This window comes from Plasmodium malariae (assembly GCF_900090045.1).
Source record: "Plasmodium malariae genome assembly, contig: PmUG01_00_25, whole genome shotgun sequence".
Classification (NCBI taxonomy): domain Eukaryota; phylum Apicomplexa; class Aconoidasida; order Haemosporida; family Plasmodiidae; genus Plasmodium; species Plasmodium malariae.
In genome coordinates this window covers 95959-123085 of record NW_021638297.1, presented here as the reverse complement: position 1 = coordinate 123085, position 27127 = coordinate 95959, and the positions used below count along the sequence as shown (strand labels likewise).

Genomic DNA, 27127 nt, shown 5'->3' with positions numbered 1-27127 from the left:
TATATAAGTATAATTATCTACATTGTTAATGAAAAAGAAATATTAATACACGACAAAATATATTAGACAAACCATAAATAATATTATATTAATAATTATTCTATGAGAAAGTATATGATAGTTGATATTTCATACATACGTACATTTAAAAGGAGAAAAATAATGATTATTATGTATCTTTATAAATAAATAGTAAACTTATAAAAAATTTTCAAAGAATCATATGTAAATAATAAAAAATACTAAAATAAAAGCGTGAACATATAAAATTAAAGATTACTAGAGTTTTTAATAAAATGAAAATAATTACTAAAAATGAGCAGCATGAACTATTATAATTTATAGTATACAATTACAAGGATAATTTCTTTTTTTTAATTACCATCAATAATTATGCATAATAAAGGGTTTATTGAATTAAGATAAAAACAAAAAATATAATTATTGATATGATTAAAGTGCATATTATTAATGAATTAAAGTAATTCTTAATTTATCCTTATAATCAAAAAGATATATATTGCAGTAATATAATTACTTAACCAATGTAATTGTAGAAAAGGCATTTTCAACATACCTTTTTTGCTAAAAATAAAAATTCTGTCTTATACGAGAACAAAATACCTATAATTTTTTTTTTATTGATAATATATTTATTCATTAGTTATAAAATTGTTTCTAAGAAATAATAAATGGTAATTGTAGTTAATTCAAAATTTGTATTAATTAAATAAAAAAAATTTTAATTATACCAATGAGATGTTATACGACGGATAAATAAATAATATTAAAAAAAAAAAAAAAAAAGTATTTCATAAAATGATCTACAAATATCTGAATATAATTAATTCATTAATTTAATATATTAATGATACAAAAAGATAAATTAAAGAGATAGCTCATTTATAAATTAATTTTCAGTATAATATATATTTAAGCTATTTTAGCAAAACTGAATTAATTGCAATATTAATAACAATAATAAAATTATAAATTGTTTTATGTCTTCATTTAATTTAAATATTTAAGATCCTCAAGTTATTAAGCATTTATAAATAATTTATTATTAAAAGACTGTGTTGATATACATTTATAGCGTAAGTTTTTCACAATGCTAAAAAAACTAGCACTTTGAATGATTCTTAAAATAAATATGTTTTGCTGAATATTTCTGAAAAACTGAATTTTGTATAATAAATATTAAGTCTTTTTCTATTAATATATATATATTTTCTTTTTTTTTTTTTTCCAATGTACCAATAAACACTCATTTCCTTATGTAGAATATAAGTGAAGGGACATCTATTTTTAATTAAAAATAGTTAATAAATTTTTTTAAAAACCTGAATAAATAATAAAATCAGACCACAATAATACATGAAATAAAAAGAATAACAATTTAGTACAAATATATATTATAATACATCCACAAAATTGTTTGAATTGTACAATTATATTTCATTTTGAAGCATAAAACTATGTATCCAAAGAAATATATTTAAATATACAAATATATATATTATAACGTAATATTTATCTATGATGCAACATATAATTAAAATACAAGTTCCAAAACAATAAGACATTCAAATAAACAAATAAAAGTAAAACATATATTTCAATTATCATATATTAATAAGTTCACGTGCACAAGTTAAGTTATAGTACAATGGAAATTATTAAAATTATTTCGTCACATAGAGGAATTCTTTACAGAAAAATATATATTTCTAATTATACCTTTTACTCCGTCATTAATTTAATTTTATTATATTTTTCATTATTTCTTAAGATCTTGTATAATCCAATAATAAGCATAACTGATAACGTAATAATAATTACGCTAAATAATGCTAGATATATATAAAATTGTTCATTTTTCCCCAACTTTTCCATATATTTATACAATTCACCAAATAATGGGATACTTTCAATATTATTCTTCATACTACTCCAAAATGGGAATGTTGGTAATATTGATAATCCCACACCTAATAAGAAAAAAATAAAAAATTGAGCAACTCCAAAACTGTAACTTCTCAATTTTATTTTTTTTAAAGCTATATCACCAATTCTCCTTTTTTTTTCAACAAAATTTTCATAATCTTTTTTTTTGATCCATTTTTTTTCAAAATGGAAATGTTTTCCATCGAACATTCCACTATCATAATCCACAACTTCTGTATAATATTGCGCCTTATTTAATAAATTTCTATTAATTTTTTTGTTATTTTCGTTGGCCCATTTTTCACTACTAGATACATAATTTTTTTTGCACCTTTCATTATTTATTGAATCCCCTTTTAAAAGCGAAATATTTGAATCCTTATCTAGTTTATATTTTGCTAATAATCGATATTTTCTTATACCTAATTTTCTATCATTATTGTAGTTGTCAAAGAAATATTTGTTAAACTTTCCCTAAAAAATTAATGTATTTTTAATTTTAATAATAAATAATTCATGTTATAGAACAGTATTAATAAAAATAATATAGTGAGAATATTTAAAATAAATATTTCCTTATATATTATTTTCTTATTACGTTATTGCTAAGATCACATATCCAAGTTAAACCTATGAAAGCATATATTTTAATAAATAAGAATAACTTAATTTTATGTTCCATAATAAAGGTCTATAATATTCTAATATATAAAGTAAGTAAAAATTAACAATATTAATATAATATATTTTTAATCATAAAATGCATTATTAGTTTTTATAAATTAAATTTGATAGTCCTTTGTAAATACCTAATAAAATATATTAAGTGTAATACATTTTATTACAAGGACAAAAAAAGTTTTTAGAACATATAATAAATTATTTACATAATTTTATTTTAATGTAAATAATTTATTCAATAATAAAATAATCTTAGTTCATTGAAAAATATTCAAAAATAAAAAATAAAAAATAAAATAATTATGTAATATAGTGTAATAATTAAATAACTTTATTATTAAAACTTTTTAAAATAAAAAATGATTTCTAAATATTTATATAGAGAGAGTTTATATAGATTATAGATAATATATAACATAGATAATTAATTCGTCCTTATAGTAATAGAATAATTACTATTTCATAAAAGTTACAAATTAATAACTTTTATTTTATATAAGTTATGTTTTTGAAATTTTTTTATTATTTCATGAAATGTATTAATTATTATAATAATAGTAATAATAGATGAAAATATCAACATATGACATATCGTTCTGTGTTATTAGTATTACTGCCATCGGTTACTAGGCGAAAATATGTATTCTTGTTTGTTTTATAACATATTTTAAAATAATAAACATAATAAATAATATATGATAAAATATATATTTTAAGACTAATTAAAGATTCAACCTTTATTATTACAGTATAAATTTTAATTATATTTATTTTATACTATAATTTTCAAATTAAAGATTTTTAATTTTACATATATATTTTTCTTTATTTTATTTACATATATATATATATTTATATTTATGTGTATTTAGATGAAATTAGATTAAAGAAAAAAAAGTGACGATATACATAAATTATTTTATAAAATATAAGAGCATCAAAAAGTTCTTAAGCTAAATATTTATTAGTTTAATTCAATTACGAATAAAAATACATATTTTTTGATTAGTGAATTATTTTATACTAAATTGTTAAGTGATTCCTATGTAGTACAATTAAGCAATTGTGTCAAGTATGTAATATATGTATTTAATCTTTCTTTCATTAGTAAAACTCTGTAATACAAAAATTAATAATATTCTACTAATATATCTCCTTGAATTTAAAACTTTACTAACGCAATTTTATAATATCCTTCCTTTAATCATAATCCTAGGACAAAATCCTTACGTATGTATATATATCAAATGCATAAAAAATATTTTTTCGTAAAATATCATAACTTTATATATTTATAATGAAAAAAAAAATTAATGTTCTTACTACAATTTTCATTAACAAAAAGATCAATATTTCTTTTGTATTTATTTACAAATATTAAATTCAAGATGCTCAGTTTTAGCTGTATTTATGCTAATAAATGTAATTCTTAATATTTTTCTTGGATATGTAATACATTTTCAAATGTACGTACCTCATGCTTAACAAATTGAATAGAAATCATAATTTAAGTTTTATTTTTGAAATTACGGGAAAGCATTTTTGGAAATATTATAATTATTCATACTAAAATACTCATATATAAATATCACAAAAATTTATATAACCTATCCTTATGTAAGTAATCCTTATATACATAATAGAGAGTAATATTTTAATTATAACATATAATAGCTTATAAAATTAGTAAAATAATTATTGAACATGTATGAACTATATATATATATATATCAAATTACTATTGCAATAGATTTATGTTTTTAAAAGTGTAGTGTTTGAAAAAAATCTTAGTCATTAATATAAATTAATTATATTTTTCCATGTATATAAGTTTCCACTAATTCTCTAGTAAAGACATAAAGAAAAAATTCATTGAATAACTAGTGTATAAGTAATCATCTATATATAATGATGTCATAAGTACAAATAAAATTTATCCTTAAAATTTACTTAAATATTATATTATGAATAACTTAATTTCATTATATATATTTTACTCATTTTAACTATATACATGTAGTTTCAGAAAGAAGAAAATAAGTAATTTCTGTATTATGCATTTCAATATTAGGCTAACTTTGGTTCAAATATATATTAGCTACATAATGTCGATAACAAATATTTATATTACCCATCTATTATAGATATATAAGTAATATTTATTAAAAATAATTAACGTGATATATAATATAATATAAATAATAAGATATAAATCTGGATATAAGTCACTCATTTAATTCAATTATTTTATAAATTATTATATTCTTAAGGAGATATTAATATTTCATTCTAATAAGTAAAATTATATTAGTACATATGAATATATCCTAATTAAATCATAGAAAAAATATGAATATATAATAAAAATATTTTGTATTTAGTTTTGTAATATTTATTTCTCATTATAATTTTTATTTCAAAAAAGTGCTTGTTAAAAATACATTAATATAAAAAATAAATATGAAACAAAAAAAAAAAAAAAAAAAATTAACAAAAATAATAGTAAAATTTTCTCTATTCTGCTCTATTTTGTAAATGAATTAATTATTTATATACATAATTACATGCCAGAATTGTTTGTGTACAGTCTGCATTAATACATATATACATTTCCTAATGTGCTTATTTTTTGGTGTAGAATATTATAAACATGGGTATCTACGAGTAATTCCACGTCAGAATAATTATACATATATTCATATATAAAGGTTGCTACTTCGATTTAGACTAAATTAACTTTTACATTTGTATTTATACGTTTGCATTTTTTACATTCTTGTTTCATATTTCCCAGTTCCTACAATAAATGTACAATATAAAAAACCCTCTAAAAAAATCATCTATAAATGTATTCAAAAGTTTACAATTTGGACTTGATATAAAATGGGGATACACTTGAATTATTATTTTTTACGAATTAATTTAAACAACCTCCTGTACAGGAGGATTAATGTATATTTTTGTTCTTAATATTTTTAATTATTAACAACATTAAGAGAGCATCTCTTTCAATAAACTTCATGCATTGGTGATATTCTCCTTTTCGTTCATAAGAATTTTATCATATCTTTTATTCTTTCCTATTCACATAAACTTAGAATTACATGCAAATAACTAAAACGGGGGAACATCAGAAAGTAGTCAGAAACTTAAAAAGTTAATAAATTTTCAGGACACAACATTTGTATATATATATATACATTTATTTATTTACGTGCTTCCTGTTATAACTTTTAAATATAAACACTCTAACACGCGCAAGAAAATCTAGTACATGAAAAAAAATATATATGTATATATACATGCTATATGCATACGTAAGTGTACATCTATGAATAATGATATTCTCTAAGAGTACACAACATGAACGTAATTGGTAACCCATAATTTTTCATTTATTTATATACTTAAAATTACTTAATGACGATAAATACCATATTTGATATATTTTATTTTAAATGATTTTAACATGCATTGGTGTCTTTATAAATGTATTCTTCTTATGGGTTCCTTAGTTCGTTTCACATATGTACGGTACAACATAAAAAAAAATCTACATATATATATATATATATATGAAGCTCACCCATCAAAAGGAACTGCCATAATGATTTCATAAGACAAAATAGATAAATGAAGTTGTAAAAAATATATTTCACTTGTTTTATTAGTTATTATTATTATTGTGTACCTTCTGTTTATGCAAGAAAATACGCCTCTATCAACCGTATTATAAATATAGATAAATAATTCAAAATATATTTTTCACGTTTAAAAAAAAAAGATACGTATTTTGAAATGTAGAAATATACAGGTATTAAAATATATAAATGGATACATTACATTATGTAAGTATACATATTTATATATAGGCACGCGCCCATGCGCATTTACATACATGTATGTTCATCGCCAATATATATATACATGGCATATCAGAATAGATGACATATATAAATTTTTTGAAAACAATAGTTATCAACTTTTATATCTCTAATTCCCAACAAATTATATAATTAATTGCTTAATTTTTCTATTTTTCACCCTTTCATTCATGCTAAGGAAACAAAAAATAATATAGGAAAATGTTTTAAAAAGATACACATCCATTTTATTTCTGTCTCTTTTTCATAAAACACTTGTGTGTATATCCATTTTCCTTTTTAGAAAAACATCATTGTAATTTCTGTTTGAACTTAAAAAAAAACGGAAAAAAAAATTATCTTAAAATATCCAACTATACATATACATTCTGTATCATTATTAACCATATTTTATTATATTTCACTTTTTTTTTTTTACTTGAGCCACTTTTCCATGACCTTATCATATAATCTTTATCTCCTTTTTTATTCCTCCTTTTTTAACATAACCTTCTTTCAGGATGATTAATTTATCTTGATAAAGATACAGTTAACCTATAAAAAAAAAGCGTATAATTCATGTACACAGCGATAATTCCCTCAATTCTCATATTTTATAATTATTATAATTTATTCATTTACATTTCAATAATATTTAAGCCTATAATTAAAAGCAATACATCAAGTGAAAAAAATAAAATAAGTATACCAATTAGTATTACATACATTAATACAATTATTATAACAGTTCTATCTTGTACTTACCATACATTGACTTTTTTACAATTGTAAAGATAAATTTATAATTTATCATATTTTTAAAAATTTATACACAAGGAAATATTATTACAATTTAATAATATATTATTTCTATATTTTAAATTTTTAAATACTAACTTCAAAAAAAGAAAGTAAGACAAAAAGTGGGAATAAAGTGAGCTTTACGGAGAAATGAAAATTTAAAGTGAAGAAAATTTTAGGGATATATATACATGTACATTTTATATTATATCCTCATTCATACATGTATATACTAGAAAAAAGTTCAAAAAAAATGAAAAAAAAATGATAAAACTTTATATATAAACTGAAGAGACTCCAAAATGAAACAATATGTATATAGTAAAATCAAACAGAAATTAAAATATATACATCGAAGTATATAGTACATATAGGAAATAAGCTAAAAAGAACAAGAAAAAATCAATCGTTACTAAATTTTTATTCTAAAATACATAAAAGAAAAAAAGTGAAAATTGTTTTATGTTTATACCTTGTATTATATGCATAGTTTTCAATTTATCGTTATATTAAAAAAAAAGAAAACTTATTATAACATTAAAGCAATGCTATATATTCAAATATTATGTCATTTTATAGAAAAATATTTTATTAAAAGAGTGTATTATATGTTGTTTTTTTCATATAGTTATATATGACAGTTCAGAAACTTATATGTCTGTCTATATTAAAATGTAAAAATAAAAAGAAGGAATATTTTTAAAAATTCATAATATATGAATTGAATTCTTATATAATATTCTAATAATACATATGTAATTTGTTCACAGATTTTTATTTTATTTATTTATTTATATATTTGTTCTCCTATACTAATTTTTGTGTATTGTAATTCTCTATAATTAGTAATTAAAAAGGTTCTTTTTAAATATCGTTTACAGCTGTTTTTTAATTAATATACTTTATACGCTTTGCGTAAATTAACGTAGTACTTTATTTCGAAATGTCACGTTTTTTTAAACTATAATATTATCTAAATTTGAAAAACGTCTTAGACGAATATAAAATGATTGTGCGTTACTATAGTAATCCTGTTTAAAAGTCAGTGCAACTAAAAATAATAAATATCTGTAACTTTGTTTTCATATGATATAAAAATATAATTTTTATATATCAATATCTGTTGACACAAAAGTAACCATAAAAATCATAATCAAAAATAATATTAGACCACTTCATTTATAATTACAATAAATTAAAATATTTTAATTATAGTGTTCTTTGAAATATATATTCTATGAATTCCTCGGTAACGTATAAATAATTACAACAAATGTGACTTCTTATGTGTAATGTTCCTTTTGTATAATTATCATCCTATATTCAATTAAAATAATTATATAAAAATATAGAAATATACAAATTGTTCTTTGATTTTTCCATAGTATCTTATATTTACATGGGCTTCTGTAATAACCTTCGAAGTCTAGTATATAATTATAATTCTGATAATATTATTTGATAGAATATTTGTATAAACCTCGTAAAATATATTAAACAGTTTTTATAAATTCATAAATCATTTTTATTATAATATATAATCTAAAAAAATTTTAAATTCATGTATATTCCAAATTATTATGAACAATATAACAATAAATATATAGGTTATTGTGTGACATAAAAAAAATGAAACAACTCTAATAAAATTCATTTCGATATTTCTTCTCAAATTTTTAAGTAAATAAGTATCAATATTCTCAGTTTTTACATTGCTATTAATTAAAAAATTACCATATAAAATAGAATCGATTCTAATTTAATTAATTATTTTTTTTAATATAGTTGTAAATGTAAAAGTAAAAAAATATATTATCACAATAATTTATGCCATATATATGCTTATATTATATTCATAGAAAAAGATATTCTATTCAAATAAAATAACATTTAATGTTAATAATATATATATAAATATATATGTTTTTCATTTAAACAATAATTAGAAATATTTTCTCCCTTATACAGAATTTTCTATATATGATGTTATTATGATCTTTAATATATAAGTATGCATTTATAAGAAATGGTTTATTTATGCGTTATTTAAGAGATTAAACCATATATTTTTAAATTTATTCTATTATTGTAACTAAAACATATATTAAAGTTATATTATGAGTTTGATTAGAAAATATGAAAAATCAAATTTAATATGTGAAATTTATACATTAAATTTACTCGAAAATGGTTGATAGCAGAAACATATTCTGTAAATTTTTTAACTAAATGGTAAAAAAAATAGATTAAATTTTGGATTATACCTTATTTAAGAATATATAACAAATATTGAAATATTACGCATTTACAAGTTATATATTAAAACAAAATATTCCTTATCATTTATTTTGTTTAAAAATTGTCATTATTTTTTGAATATATTATTAATTAATATAAACATTATTATTATATACATTTAAAATTATTTTAACAATTTACATCATATATTTATGGAAAGAGCGTAAAGAGCACGAATATGTAATTATTTATTTACAAATAATTACATGTCTTTACAATGATATTATATATATTTTCATTCTATTTAATGAAAATTTTTATTTTTCCCCTCATACAGGGTATTTTTCTAAATTTACTATCATGAAAAAGCCTTAATAAGAAGACTAAATTGCGATGTATTAACTAATACCAACGAATTAAATTCAGTTCACTATTTTAATCATTCAGCGACATAGGATATATAAAAAATACTTAATATATTTATAAATAAATTTTTAATATAATATATATAAAAACAGTTTTGAAAGAATTAATTAATGATATAGTAAATCATTATAATAATGAAATATATGTTTTTAACTCTTTAAATGCATATAATTAATTTTACAATAGTAAACTATTATAGATTATTTATATTTTAATATGATATTTTTTGTTTTTTTATATTTTTGATGTCTACATTATTCTAAGCATATACAATTAGCAAACATATATTAAAATATTTTTTACAATAAATATATTTTATAATACATTTATTATAAAACCTTAGGAAATAAATATCATGTTTTCTTAAGAGTAAAAAGAAAAACATAAAACTATATGTATGAATACAGCAAAATATTTCCACCACATTTCTTTAAGCATATAACAAGATACATTCATTTTCATCCAAAAAGTAAAGACAAATATTTTTTATTTAGTCAATAAATAATAGTTTTACTCTGGAATATTGAAAATTAGAAAGTAAAATATTTTATAATTCAAACATGGATTAACACCCTATTTAAAGACAATTATATAAATTGTCTTATTATATATGAATTATAATATAGAAACATATTTTTCATAAAAATCTATTGATATACTCATATATATATATATATATATACCAATTCATTATGTATATTTTAATAATTCTGCAACAACTGCATAAAATACATATTTAAAAAAATGGAAACTTTTAAATTAACAAAAAAATTAAGAACATATTCTTTTAATGTTGTACCCTAAAAAGACCATACTTATGTGGGGGCAATCATAAAATATCAGATATTATGGGAATGCTTATTAAGCATAGTAGTAAGGATATTATAGACATTAGTTCATATTGACGATTACACAAACGAACAAACTACTTATTATATATTTTACCTTTTCCTGAACTTAATTTCTTGATATTTTTTTACTTTTTTATGGTAGTAAAAAATTCCTAATATAATGGTGATACCCAGTACTAGGAGAGGTATACAATAAATTACATAATTTAGAAAAGGTTTAGTTATAAAAGTCCAATCCATAGGAGTTCAATTTCCACTTTTCATAACATTAACCGTATCATTATACCACAAAAAGTCTAAATTTAGGTTCCGCAAGAAAGCACGTAAGGGTTTTGACCATCCTATTTCTAGTGTTGTATTTAATATTTCTAACAACCCCCGAATAATTCCATAACCACAAGAAAAATCTAATATTATTGAGAATGATAAAAAAAAGAATAAGAATAAAGGTAAACAAATTCGTAGTTTGTATTTTTTAAATATTATTTTTCTGAAAAACTTATTAGTAATAGTTCTGTTGTTTTGAAGAAAATCTAAGTAATCTAATTCTTTGAATATTTTTCTTTCTATACGAGAATATGCTTCTGTTTCAAACATAAATGATTTATTTTTCACATGTTGCTTATGACCTCCTTCATTCACTGATGCGCTTCCATTGGACTGCTTTTTTGTTTCTGGGGTTTTTTCTTCATTGTTAGATATGTACCTTTTTTTGTTTGATTCATATTTTGGTATATATTCTTGTAAATATACATCACATGAATCCTTATCTTGTTTATATTTTGCTAGTATCCTATATGTGCTTGTATCTATTTTTTTTTCAATCTGGTAGTTATCAAACTCTGACATCTTAAATATACTCTAAAAAAAACAAAGTAAACATTTGTTATTTAATAAATGAAATATTTTATGCTAAAAAAGCTTATTGACAAAAATAAAACACTAAAAATGGTAATAACCAAAATATTTTCAAATAATATTTTCATACTATGTCATTTTCAGAATGGTATGTCCAGGATAAAAGTATAAACGCATAAATTTTAATATGTAAAAGTATCATCATTTTTTTTTCCATAATATAAAATTTTAATACTATAACTTATTCAAGAAAAAATAAATAAACAATAGTATAATATTCTTTTAATGTTAAAAAATAATTAATTATATATTTAGTATTTTTTTCATTTTTCTTTTATGTATTTATGATGCGATAAAAAAAAAGTACATATAATATCATTAACAGTAGACACAAAGAAAAATATCTTTAATTATATATAATAAAATATTTATCTTTATTTTAATTTTAAAAAATTATTTTTTATTAAAAAAAATAATTTGAATACATTTATAAATATTCAAAAAATATAGTTTAATTATTTAATGTGGAACAATAATTAAATATTTTTTTATTCATCACCTATAAATATGTTAAAAAAAAAATAAGTTTACTGAATATTTCTAAACATATATTTCATGTAGTAGCATATAGAATGTAGAGAATATAGGTAATGAATTTTCCCTGTATTTAGATAATAACCAAATTTAGCAATATTTTTATTTTAATAATTCTAATTTTATAAACCATTTGTTTTCAAAAATTGGAAATTAATATTATATAATATAAATTATTATAATATTCTAATAATAATAAAGTTAAATAAAGCATAGTTACTACAACATTTTGTATTATATTAATTGCGGCGCTTTAATTATTCAATTATCTATAATATATTTAGAAAAACATAATTTACTAGATATTACAAAATATATAATTTAATATATATTTAAAAATTCAATAAATGAGAATTTTTTATTTTTGTATAATAATTTTTGTAAATTACGATTTTAAATTAAGCTTAATTCATATTACTTGTAAATGAATTGTTTTAAAATTCTACTATATAATTTATTATTTATTACGTTTTCTAAATAAATAAATAAATATATATATATATATATATATAAACTTAGAAGAAATTTTAATATTATATAATAAAATAAAAGTAATAATATATATTAATACTTTCATAACTGCATAATTATTAGGATATCATTGTTTCAATAATATATTTTTTTATGCAATAAACAATAAAAACACATATATTTTTTTCTTAATATTTTATTACATTAAGCACATATAAGTAAAAACTATAAAATAGAATTAATTGAGGAACTACGTAATAGTAATAATAAAATATTAAAAGTATGTATAAACTTATGTATTACAACAACATTGTCATAAACCATATTAATAATAACACTCATTGCATTTTATAGTAAAAACAAAATTACACTAATTTGTGTTGAACAGTTCTTAGAAATAACTTGAATACTATCCCGCGCATCTAAACCAAAAATATATTTGTATATATGAATTGTATATAAGAAAACAGTTTGTGTTTTTTGTTTTATTTTATTTCATTTACAAAATGAGAATTTTAATATATGTGAGTTCTTATCAGTGAATAGAAACTATATGTATCATTTTGCATTCTTGAAATAATATTAAATCTTTACTTATATATTTATAAAAGACTATGAATATAGTACGAATATATAAATAAATACCTACATACGATGAAATTCTTGTACAAAATATATATTTATTTCGATTACTATTGATGATAATTTAGATTTTTACAGATACATATATTGTATTTTTATCATTGTACAATTATTAGAAATCAAACCCCCCCCCAAAAAAAAAGAATTTTACGTATTTAATAATAATATATGATTAAAATTAACTCATTAACATAATTATTGAATAACATAAAAAATAAATTCATAATATATAACTTAAGTTTATTAAATTTCAAATTAATATATATTTAATTGATTTTCACTAAATTTAATTAACACTCCAACTTGGAATAATAATAAAATAATTGCTGTTAACTCTTTTCATAACTGTTATTATATTGAATCCCTCAATTAGTAAGAAGTTATAAGTATAATTAAAAAATATAATTTTTTTTTATACATTTATAACTGTACATTTATTAAATCTATGTAAAACAAAATATTTGTTAAAAAGACGTTTACAATTAATATATTTTATATTATATATTACACAAAACGTATTTTATAGAATAAACATGTTTTTTACTAATGTATATGAATACTTAAATACATAAAAATTAATCTCTATATACTGGCTTCCTGTAATTAAGCTCAAAACAAGACTCATTTATTTTTAATTTAAAACTAATATTACAATTTTCTTATTATATGAACAAATAGTCAATTTATAATAGATCAGATATATAATATAAAGAATCATATACTAGTAAAAATATAAATTATCACAGATCTACAAAAATTATAAAAAATATACAAATATATATTCATTCAAAAACAAAAACATAAATATTCCTACAAATATATTTAAATTTACAAATATACATATTATGCCATAATATTATATTAGGCTACCAAATTAATTTAAAATACAAATTATAAAATATTAAAATATTTAATTTCAGAAAAAATGAATATAATATTTTATTGTTAGATATCAAAGAGACAACGTAAGAATATGTGCATTTATAATATATTAGAATTATATATATGCTTCTTAAGTATATCACTGAAAATTTTAAGACTATTTTTACTTATTAAAGACGTTCTTACACATATATACATATTCTCTAATATAAATTTAACTCATTAATCAACTTGATTTTTTTATACCTTTCATTATTGCAAAAGATCGTGTAAATTGTTATCAAAAATAGGATATCTGTCATAGTGATATGTATCCTAAAGGTCATTATACTAGTATAGGGTTGTACTGTGTATACATCTTCCAACATTACAATTAATTTTATATGTTCTATAAGCTTTTCGTTTACAGTATTTAAATATCCCATTCTTCTTACTGTTGAAGAAGTTATTCCTGACAAAGAAAAAAGAAAAAATATAATAACTCCAAATCCATAGCTTCTACATTTTATTTTTTAATGATATACCCAGAATTCTCCTCTTTATTTCAAAAAAAACATCATAATCTATTTTCTTTATCCATTCCTTTTCAATATAAAAATATTTTCTATCAAAAATTCTACTATTATAATTGGTAATTATGTATAGAATTGAGCCTTATTTAATGGATATCTATTAGATATCTTCTCTTTTTGTGTTAAGAAATTTTCATTATTATATATAGATTTTTTATTCCATTATTCTTTTATTCCTATATCTCTATTTAACGCTATAATATTTGAATCCTTATTAAGTTCATATTTCTATATTAATCTATAATTCATTATATTTACTATTTTACTAATTTTGAAGTTCTTGAACAAGGTTTTGTTAAGTTCCTCTAAAATAAAATATAAAAATTATTTTTTTAACAGAATAAATAAGCTAATTGTAATGAAGAACATTATTATAAACAAAACAGGAAAAATATGAATAAAAAAACAAAATCTAATAATATTATCATGTCCTATCATTGTAAAAATGGCATATCACAATTAAAAGGATAAAGACAGAAAGCTTAACAAAGAAGGTAACTTAATTTATTGTTCCATTTATAACATATTTAATATTTCCATATATTTATTAATAAAATAGTTAATAATATAATATACTTCTAATAATAAGAGGAACAATATTTATTTTAAAAATTTTATATTATTTTTTATTTTTTCACAGAAGCATAATGAAATATATATATCTATAATGTATTTCACTATACAGAAAAGGAACAATAACATTAAAAGTGTATTATAAAATTTTTATTTTAATGTTTTAAAAAAGAAAAAATAATAACATACATTAAAATAAAGTAATCTGAATACATTCACTTGTGTTAAATATATACATTTATATATATTTCATAAAATATATTATATATTTATAAATCCTTTTAACAATAAAATTAAAACAAACTACATTATTTCTTTAATTTTATACATATTGACTTTATGTAGAATATGGAATAGATCGAGTATAGAAAGTTTAGTACATAGATTATATATTGTACTTTATATTAACAGAATATTTATTATTTCCCTTGAAGAATTCTTAATAATAATTCTAATTTTTTAAATGTTATCCTTTAGAAGTACTCGTTTTTACTAGAAAAAAATTAATCCTTATATCAATACTGTAGCAGCAACAATAAATTATTTAAAAAATATTTAATAAAACTCTTTTACTCATAATTATAATAATATGTACAAACTTTTGTATCATGTAACATACTTATTAAATTGAATTTATAATAATCTCCATTATATATGAAATAATATATAATTCATAGTTAGATATTTCTCTTTTAATTCTGCAATACAATTTTCGAATGTTAAAATTTTTAATTCTGTATAATTAATATCGTTATTATAACATGAAATTTTTTTATATTTCTATACTATATATATTATCGTTTTTCGTTTATTAAGTATGTATTTATAGGAAGGATACAATTAGGAAAAAAGAAAAAAAAAGAAAGAAAGACGATATAGACTAATTCTAGTATAAATATAATAACATCTGTATATACATAGTATTATAGTGTATTGGTTTAATCCCTTATATAATATAAATATATACATTTTTGTTAATTTTTCACTTTATATTAAGCATTTAAGAAATTTTTATAAAATTGAATAAATTGAACAATTATTTAAGTTTAATTATAAATTAATATATGTACGTATACAATTATTCGAAAAAAGTTGAAAATTATTAAATATGACGATTTCGTACATACAATTTTAATGAAATTACACAAATAAATGTTGTATATCTGATATCCATAACCTGAATACCAAAATATAAATTTGTGTTTATTAATTATATATATAGAAAATATCCTTCCTTTTTTGTATGACTTATTTATAATATTATCGTTATAAATATGTAATAATTAAAAACGAAAAATAAAAAATCTATGTATTTATATATATTCTTTAAATAATGTTATATATTTAATTAATATATTTATACACAACAATTAAATATTCTACATATAAATAAATAAATAACCATAGATAACGAAATGATAGTAGAACATATCTATTGAGTTTTGTTGCCATCGAATAAAATTTTAACTTTTTATAGATATATTTATATATTTAAATTTCCACTATGGCAATAAAAGAAATATATAATTTACTCATAATTTCTAATAATATATGATTATATTCAATTTATTAATTTAATTTTTCATTAATATATAACAGAAAAATTGTATAAGGTATGCTTATTTATAAACTGTTTATATAATATATATTCATTCGGTTAATGTTATACAAAAATACAACTAAAACTAGTAACAATAATAACATAATAATAGGATTTGGATCTTCGTTTTATTGTTATTACAAAAAATTCTTATAATATAAAACATTTATAAATAACTTGCATTTAATAAAAATATTATAATATATAAATATACATTCCATTTTACATAGTGCAAAATAAACTAAATATCCGCTGAAGAGAATTTTACAATAAATATATTTTATAACAAATATTTCTTAAAATTTATTTTGTTTAAAATATATTAAGTTTTTCTTTATGTAAATATATCTATATATTCAGTAAAAAACTTTTACTTCTTTTCTATATGTACAAAACAAAACGCATTTAATTTTATTTTCATAAGAATAATGATCTAACAAAAATTAATTTAACAAATAATAGTTTTGGAATATAGCGATATGAAAAATTGAAACAGTTATTTTTTACTTAAAATATAAATTAAATTTTTCAATAAATATATCTTAACTGTACTCTTATATATTAATTTTAACACACAAATATATGTACCTTAAAAGAATCTATTTAAATGCACAAATATATATATTAATCCATAACACTTACTTTAGATAAAAAAACATATTAATTTATAATCTGAAAAAAAAATAAAATATTTAAATTCTCACTAAAATATTGAACATAATTTTTTAATGTCTTCTATAAGGATTTCCAAGTATATGCAATTTCAATAATGAAAATAAAGAAATATGTTTATTATATGACTAAATATATATTACAATTATTACTTTATAAATAATAGTACTGTACAGAAATAAAATTATTACTTATTACTCATTTTATCGTTTCCTCTTCATAATTTTTCTGTGTTTTCTAATTTTTACAAGGATATAAATAACTCCTACCGCGAATACGGTAAGAAATATAGAGATTATAACAGAAAATAATATTTCATATTCATTAGCTAATTCTGAACTCAATTTTAGATAATTCGCTATATCTATCATTGAACCCCAGGAGAGCAATATAGCAGGTAAAAAAAATAGTAATCCGTACTCTTTAAGTAATATCTTTATACAAGACTTATTACTAATTGACGGTTTTTTTTTAATAAAATCTATATAATCTAGATGTTTGAATAACTTTCTTTCAAATAGAGTTAAGTATTTTCCTCTATATTTCAATATTCTTTGTCTTATATATTGTTTATTAAATTCCTCCTTATATAACGAACTTTTACTTAATTTTTTATTTGTTCTTTTGTCCCATTTATCATAGTTTGTTATAATTTTTTCTTCGTTCTCATTGTTTTCATGTATCATTTCTCTTAAGTTTGCAGCATTTAAGTCCTTATATTGACTACATTCTTCTAGCAATCTACCACTGCTTAAATCTAATTTTCTCATAAGTTTGTACACTCCTACAAACTTACTTAACGAACTCTAAAAAAAAAAATAAATATTTACTACTTAAAAAAATAAATAATTTCATTATAAGATATAATATTAATAAAAATAAAATGAGGACAAAATAAAAAATACATATTTCCTTAGAAAATACTGTTATACCAAATCACTGTAAAAATAACATATCCAAGATAAAACGATAAAAATAGAAGTTTTTATAATAGAGAATGACTTATTTTTTTGTTCCATCATATAGATCAATAAAAGTGCAATATATTCAACAAGAAAATAGTATATAACAATATAATTTCCTGATAATTACAAAAGATACTTAAAATATTTGCTTAATTTTCTAATTATTTTTTTATTATTTTCTTATAAAAATCCAATAAAATTCAAAAATATAATGCTTTTTACAATAGAAACAAAGAAATATAATAATTAAAAAGCATTATAAATTTTTTATCTTAATTTTATTTATAAAAGCACAATTTTAACTACAATAATATAATTATATAATATTCATGATAAATCAAAATTTATAAATTATTTCTTAGTGGTGTAATTATTAATGCTAAATAAATCATTTAAAAAAAAAAAATTGTACCTAAATTTTTTAAAATATGGAGATTTATTTGAAATATACAAAGTATAAAATGTAGGTAGTATATACTCTATCATTTATTATCACTATAATTACTTATTTAATTTATTTATTCTTATTATCAATATTCCAAGAAATACAGAATATATTTTAAAAAAATTAATTCTTATAATTATTTTTTTTATTTATAAAGTAATTGATAAAATGAATACTTCAGAGAATAATATTTCCATCAAATAAATTATACAGTATTTATTATAACTAAAAAAAATTAAAAAAAAAAATATATTGAACCTCAAAATCTTATAATTTTAGTTTATATTATAATTTATAGTAATTTTTATATTTTAAAACTATGATCCACATGAACGTTTTATATTTTTGTATCATAAATATACAATAATATACAAATCGTATATTTTTAAATATATATTATAATTCTTAAATAATAAATTCATAAGTTCATATTTTTTCATATTTTTTTATATGTGAAAAAATTATTATGCATGAAAACCAAAACAAACAATAAATAAAATTGTTAAATATATACTGTATAAGATAATAATAATTACAGGAAGAGTTGTATTGAAATATATTTAAAAATAAATATTATGGATCATATATTTCTTATATAATGTATTAGAATAAATATAAATGTTGTGAAAATTATGCATTCATTAATTTTGCTTATGAATTTTTTACAACATACATATGTTTTTTTTTTTTACGAATTTACAACCTATATTATATATGGCATATGTTTAAAAAATAAAATGTAATATAAAATAAACCCAAATAAAGTGCTTTATATAAAAATTATAATTAGCATCAAATATAATATATACTTTAATATCTTTATTATGTTTTGTTTACAACGCAGTATTCAACAATAATAAAATTATTATTTGTATAAGAGGTTATTCTAATCATATAAAACATATTTCGTGTTATTTTTTGCAAAATAAAAAAAATATTAATAATAAATTAAAAAAATAAATAAAATTATTAAATATAACACAATTTTTGAATTAAAGGAAATAATTTCACAAAAATTAGCATAATTATATTTTTATTCCATTACTTTATATATAAAGTTATTGTTTCATTTTAATGGATGCCTATTTAATAATTTTTGATATCCATATTTTTAATAGACTCATATGTCAATAATTTTAATTATCTCGCTATGAATATTTTATATTTTCATAAAATGAAGTAGGCTTTTATGGAACATTTTATTTTTAAGTATAATTAATATTTTTCATGTTACTCACCTAAATCATATGTTAATTTGATTTATTATATATATATAAATATTAATCCAATAACATTTATATATTTACCTGTAAATATATTATAATATTAAGTGCAAATATTTTGTTAGTAATATCTTTATATTTTTATGATATTTTTTTTAATTTGTTATATGATCAAAACCATATTAAACTATAGTAATAATTTTTTTCACAGAAACTTTTTTTTAAGTGATAATATAAATCTATTAAATATACTCCACATAAATTCTATTACTTAAATTATTCAGTTTTTAGTATCATTTTAAAATCTCTGATACAGCTTATTATATATTTTAATTAAACTGTTACTAATATTTCTAGAAATTCATACATGCAAAATTATATAACGTAATTAACCATTTAATTGTATATCCTTATAGACATGTATTCCTATTTTATTAATAATAATTTATTTTTCATTTATATATGACCCGTTATCATTTATATATTTTTCAATGATAATTATTACGTACATATATCATTGATAATATTCACCATTTATATATGTTTATTTGTACTTATGTGACATAATGCTTAAATATTAATAATATTAGAATAATTAAATTCTATTCTTATAATTTACATCAAGTTTCCATAAAATTGTTAATTCCTTACAAAACATCATTTATTAAAATATTATTATTAAATTATATTATACTTTATTATACAGTTTTTATATATAAGTATTGATTCTATATTTATGTAGAATAAAACATTCATTTAGTAATATATATATTATGAGCAACATTGAATATTAAGATATATCATGTACATCATAACATTCCCCTATATAAATAATATTAATCTAATTCCTTATGTGACATTCTTTATATAAACACATATCTATAAATAAATTTAAAACGGAAAATTTATACAACTACTTAGTTTATAAAATAAGATATGATTTTCTTTCCATAAAAATTAAGGTACATATTGGATATGTTCTAAAATCAACTTGTATTAAACCACAATTCAGTAATTTTATGCAGTTAATTTTCTCAAATTTTTTTTGCATATATAATATTCCCATAGTTACAAGTTAAAATACAAAATTTAATACACTGCCATTTCTCAGATATAAATTAATGTCATTAAATTGATTTGTTATAAAAATTCTGTTTATCTTAGTATTAATATACTAATTCATATAATTTTTTTTTTTTTTATTATTTTTTCATTCTTTATTTTATTTCCAAATATTTTTTTTTTTTGTCTTTATTATATAAACAATTTTTTAAAGTGCATAATGTAACATTACTATAAATTGGAAAAGTATTTTAATTTAATGTAGAACTATTATGGATTATCTCAGTGCACTTTAGATAATAAAAAAGGGTGCATACCTCATATATATATTTTTTATTGTTTACCTTATATAACAATGAGAGTATTTTAAATCATATAGGAGCAGACTTTAAATTATTCATAAACGTTACCATCATTAACATTATTATATTACTTAAATTATGTTTAATACACTTAAAAATATTTCAATAAACTTGAAATAACATATATTCAATATTTCCACCTCCGCCCAAAATATATATATATATATATATATAAAATTAGTCTATATAAAGACTTTCAGTTATACAATATTTACCTGTGATGTAGAGAATGGTATTTGTTCAAATATGTCAAAATTAATTTAAAATGTTCTATATATTTCAATTATTTAAAAACTTATATTAATTTATACATTTCTAAATTATTAAAAATTGTGATATCCAATTGAACATGTTATATTACCATGTTACAAAATGAAAATATACTACTTGCTAAATTTTGAAAAAAAATTTTAAATTATATATCAAAAGCCTTTATAAAAATAGATAATTTAAATATAATTATAAAAAGTATATATTTGTCTCTATTTATGTATTTTACATTATAAATTTCATTATATAAATAAATTCAACATATACAGTAAAAGGAAAAAAAAACAAAAATTTATAATATATTATGTATTATAAAAAATTTATGCCATTAAAAATGAATATATGTAGAAACCATGCTCACGGATATTAATCCTTGATAAAAATGTGCTATGTATTATTAAATTGGTTCTTTCACAAACAGAACTTTTTATATATAATATTTTGCAAAACAATGTATATATATAATTAAATAATTTAATAAAATATTGAAATATTTAACGTTAACCAAAAAGGAAAACTTATAGTATGATATATATCTATAACAGTACTTTATAACAAATATTTTGGTTATTCTTATAAAATTAAATTAACAACCCGTTTCTTGTAAAAACTACAATAAATGTACCTAGTACAATTTATTTACAAGAATATGTATTCCTCAAAGACAATAATGAACAAATGATTCATTTTGTAAACAATTGTTTTTTATTACTTATTTATATTTTCATATTTAAAACACTGAAAAATTTTAAAATATATTTAATGTATGTTTATGGTAAAATTTCATTGTAATACATTTATCATGATATCTACTATACAATTTATTTAAAATTACTTTTTACAAAAAGCAAAAAATATATGCACTATTTTTATTATATAGAATACATCAAAAAACGTTTACAATTAATTCAAAGAAAGTAATACTTCTTTTTAATTAATTCACCGATTAATCATTTTGGACTAAAAAAATAAGAAAGTTGAAAACAAATTACATCCATGTTTTGCTATTAACAACACGAAATACCCTATTAAATTAATGAGATAATGCTATATGCGCACTTATAAATGAATTTTATACAAAATATATGTATATATATATATATATCATTGAACAAAAATATATATATACACAAATATATTATGGCAAAATATCAAATTACATTAAATCAATTCTCTATATAGCAGATTTTAAAAATACAACAATGAAAATCACTAAGGATTAAAAAAAGTATTTTTATATTTAATATCAAATAGTTATATATATGTATGTGTTAATATAAAAATTTTGTATGCACATCTCTTATTTATATATTATTTTTAAGGATACTATCATCATTTTATTCCATATTGAATGTCTTTCTTATTAGTAGAATTAAAAATATTATTACATATATTTAAACTACCTCCATTTTTTATTTTAAAATTTTCAGTCTTATTAGAAGTATAATGAATACCTGATAAAAATGAAAGATTCATAAATACTAAAAGCACATAAATTGCTGATAATGTTGGAATTAATATAAAAGTGTTCCTTTATGAGCTACCTTTATACCCTTAAATCAATTTGCCACAACATAAACAAACAAAAACATATGACAAACAAAAAAATATGAAAATTATCAAAAGAATTAAAAAAATCCGAATATACCCTAAAGATGTCTTCCTTCGCTTCATTAATCTTGCAGTCTGTATATCAATTTTCTTATTATTATTAAATTTATCTACGGAATCTAATTCGTTGAATATATCCTTTTCAAGAAATAAATCTAATATATTAAACGAAGAATATTTCCTTTTCTTAAATAAGTTATTCCTTTCCTCTGCTTTTAATAAAATTTCTTTTATTTTATTCTTTCGTGACTTAGAGTCCTTGTCAGTTTTATATGTATCCGCCTTTTCATCCATTAATTTGTAATAACCTTTGTCACCTGATCGATATCCGGTAGATATAACATCCAGTGAACTCTCTGATAGTAGTCTATTAGTTCTTAAACTTGAATAGCTATCTAGTTTATTCTTTTTATCCATAGATTTTCCACATATACACTAAAAAAAAGAATGTTAACATTTATTATTTACAAGTATTTATATATTTATACTAAGATAATAAAATTTTTAAAAATAAAAAGTGGAACACAAAAAAAAGTAAAATAAGAAATATTATTATAATATTACATTATTTTTATAAAGATATATCCAAATTAAAAGGGTAAATACTAATATTTTAATAAAAAAAAAGGGCTTAAAATTTTCATTCATTGTACTGTTCATTAATGCTAATATATATTAACTAATAAATATGTTAGTTATATTTTAGTTCCTGCATACAATAAAACATACTTATATTGTTTTGGATTTATTTTATTTTAAGAGTAATTAATTGAATTTATATAGGCATAACTTATATTAAATTTTTCTAACGTAATATAACATACAATTTGATTTGGTATAATATATATATAGAGAGATATTTTACGTACTACTAATAATAAAATAAAATAATATGAAAAAGAATAATATTAGATAAGATGAAAAAAATATGAAAATTATTCATTCGGCAATAAAAATTTTTTTTTTCACACAAAATAATGTATAACATGTAGAAAATATATACTTGCTATATTCAGAGGGTACTTGTGAACTTTTGCATGCTTCCTAAGAAAAAATTATAATTTTATATATTTTTATGCAGAATTATCTTCTACAATTAAACAATATTAATTATTTTGATAGTAAAACTAACAGAAAAATTAAATGAAATTATGAAAAATATTTTTAATTATATAAAGTATAGATTAGTATTTGTCTAAAAAAAAATACATGTTCTTTTATAAGCCATTCTATATTAATAAAGTAAAATATATTTTATATGGAAATCTAAGTAAATATGTATATTTATTAAAGTAATAAGTAACGATATTTATATTTCTGTATATTTATTTTACAAATTTATAAATTATTTGTAAATCTTAATATGATTCATTATTATTCAATAGATTATTAATAAATTATTAACTTCTACATCTGTTCTTTTAAAAAATGTAAATAAACATATATCGAGAATAATATTAACATAATTAAAAAAAACGTGGTAGAAAAGTATTTAGTGTAAATGTATTCTTTGCAGTAAAATAATATCAATGACATTTATACCAATATGTTTGTTCATATAACAGAAACAAAAAGAATATATATATATATACTATATATAACAGTATCATAAAAAATATTTAGTAATGTAAATAATTTATTGATTTTTTTTATTAAATAATTAATTAAAAATAAAAATATTTTTATTTTAATACATACTATAAAAAACATTTTTTTAGGAGGAAATATAAATAATTATTATTTTCATATAGTACAGTTACTACATATAACAAGGATATTATTATATAAATTAGTAATTTTTCTCATTGTATATTTACAATACAGATTGTAATTATAATAAATTTATATATTCGAAAATATATTATTAGCAATCAAAAAAACAAAATAAATTATTTCAAGTTTAATCAGTTTTGAATTAAAAAAAACAAATTAATATATTTAAAAAGAGGGAAAAATAATAATTATAGTTAAAATATATTTTTTTATTAATAAATCAAGTTGAAAATATTGACATAATAATAATTTATTTTACTATATTATATGTAAATACTGTAATATTAATAAAGATGAAATTTTAGTATCTTTTATACAATTTTATAATTTCAAAGACATATATATTAAATAATTACACAAGAATTATTACATAAAAATTGGTAAAAACATAAGCTTCTAATATTTATATTAAAAAATAGATTTCAAAAATATATGAAATATATATAATACAAAGATATTGATAAAATAATTTCTTCATCTTCTAAATAATTCTATGCCGTATGCTTTTTTCTTAGAACATTTTTCATTTTCTCTTTTATATTTATAAAAATATATAATTATTTATTTTTTTAATTATATAAAAAATAAAAATAAAAGTTCTTTTTTGTCATTAGATTATTTTATTATAAATATTAAAATATATTTTTATAAAATTATGTTAAATCAAAATTATATATATATAATAATAAAATAATGAATATAATAACCCCGTTATTCATTTGAATAACCTTCAAATTCACCAAAATAATAATAATCCTCCACAAAAAATTTCGTCTAAAAATTAAATAACACAAAAAATTTTCATTATTTCATAGAAGTAAACTGAACCCTAAACTTTGAAATATTTAATTTATTCTTGATTAAATTTATAATACATAACTGCGTAGAATTATTAAATATACACATATATTAAAATTTTTTTACTTCATCTAGATATAATATCAGGTATAATACTCATTAATCTTGAACATGTGTTCTACAATAATTGGTTATACTTCTTCTGAAGAGTAATGTTATTAATTTTATATAATTTTAGGGAATAAAACTATTTTTGCTTCAGCGTATTTTTTTAAAATATATAATAGTACATTACATATATTTTCAGATAAGGCTTCATTTTCCTATAGTTTCATTAATTAATCTTTTTACAATAATGAATACTATAGAGCTACTATATCTTTTCAATTGTACTATTACAACTAATAGAATAGCAAAAATATATCACCAGAAACATATACAAATTAATTAAACACGAAATTAAAGAAATTTATATTTTTATGAAATGTTCATTTACAGTATCAATTTTTTTTATCTCACTATAATAATTTATTAATGTTAATTCTTTTTAATTAATCTAGTATATTCAAAATTTATTTAACATATTCTTATAGTTTGTAGGTCTACTTAAATTTAATTAATATTATTTTAACCATAATAAAAAAAAAATAAAGTATAATTAATTAATGCACCCATTATAAAAGGTATAATTCAATTAACTACAGAGAACAAAGAATAGAACAAGCAAAAGCAAAATACCGAATTTTATTCATTAAATGCTTATTCCTTTTCTTATATATAAATATTAATAAGAAAACCCACGCATATATAACTAAAAATAAAATAAAACTGACATTCTATGTTAAATTAAACAGTGGAAACTAATATCAACCAGAATTGTAAAGTATAATTCTACGTAAATATAATAATCTTTATAATTTAATAAGAGAATATATTGTAATAAAATT

At 18.4% G+C, this 27127-nt stretch overlaps 3 protein-coding genes and 2 pseudogenes across 5 annotated transcripts; all 5 read right to left on the bottom strand.

The window, feature by feature from the left end:
* Positions 1 to 1743: 1743 nt before the first annotated feature.
* PmUG01_00048300 (fam-m protein) lies at positions 1744 to 2629 on the bottom strand (the record flags this gene model as incomplete). Its single annotated transcript, XM_029003888.1, has 2 exons — positions 1744 to 2421; positions 2546 to 2629. The coding sequence occupies 2 exons, from the start codon at positions 2627 to 2629 to the stop codon at positions 1744 to 1746; spliced, it is 762 nt and encodes a 253-aa protein (XP_028859018.1).
* Positions 2630 to 11053: 8424 nt separating this feature from the next.
* Positions 11054 to 11870, bottom strand: PmUG01_00048200 (fam-l protein; the record flags this gene model as incomplete). The annotated part of the gene is made up of 2 exons (XM_029003877.1): positions 11054 to 11668; positions 11796 to 11870. The coding sequence occupies 2 exons, from the start codon at positions 11868 to 11870 to the stop codon at positions 11054 to 11056; spliced, it is 690 nt and encodes a 229-aa protein (XP_028859017.1).
* A 2602-nt stretch (positions 11871 to 14472) lies between these two features.
* Positions 14473 to 15189, bottom strand: PmUG01_00048100 (annotated as a pseudogene). The gene is given in 3 exon segments: positions 14473 to 14757; positions 14771 to 14884; positions 14899 to 15189. Coding segments are annotated over 3 exon segments (690 nt in total).
* Positions 15190 to 17874: 2685 nt separating this feature from the next.
* Positions 17875 to 18693, bottom strand: PmUG01_00048000 (Plasmodium exported protein, unknown function; the record flags this gene model as incomplete). Its single annotated transcript, XM_029003866.1, has 2 exons — positions 17875 to 18477; positions 18604 to 18693. 2 exons carry the CDS (start codon positions 18691 to 18693, stop codon positions 17875 to 17877), a joined length of 693 nt encoding a protein of 230 aa, XP_028859016.1.
* Positions 18694 to 23330: 4637 nt separating this feature from the next.
* On the bottom strand, positions 23331 to 24269 carry PmUG01_00047900 (annotated as a pseudogene). The gene is made up of 2 exons: positions 24174 to 24269; positions 23331 to 24044 (listed from the first exon to the last, which is right to left on the bottom strand). Coding segments are annotated over exons 1-2 (810 nt in total).
* Between the last annotated feature and the right edge of the window lie 2858 nt (positions 24270 to 27127).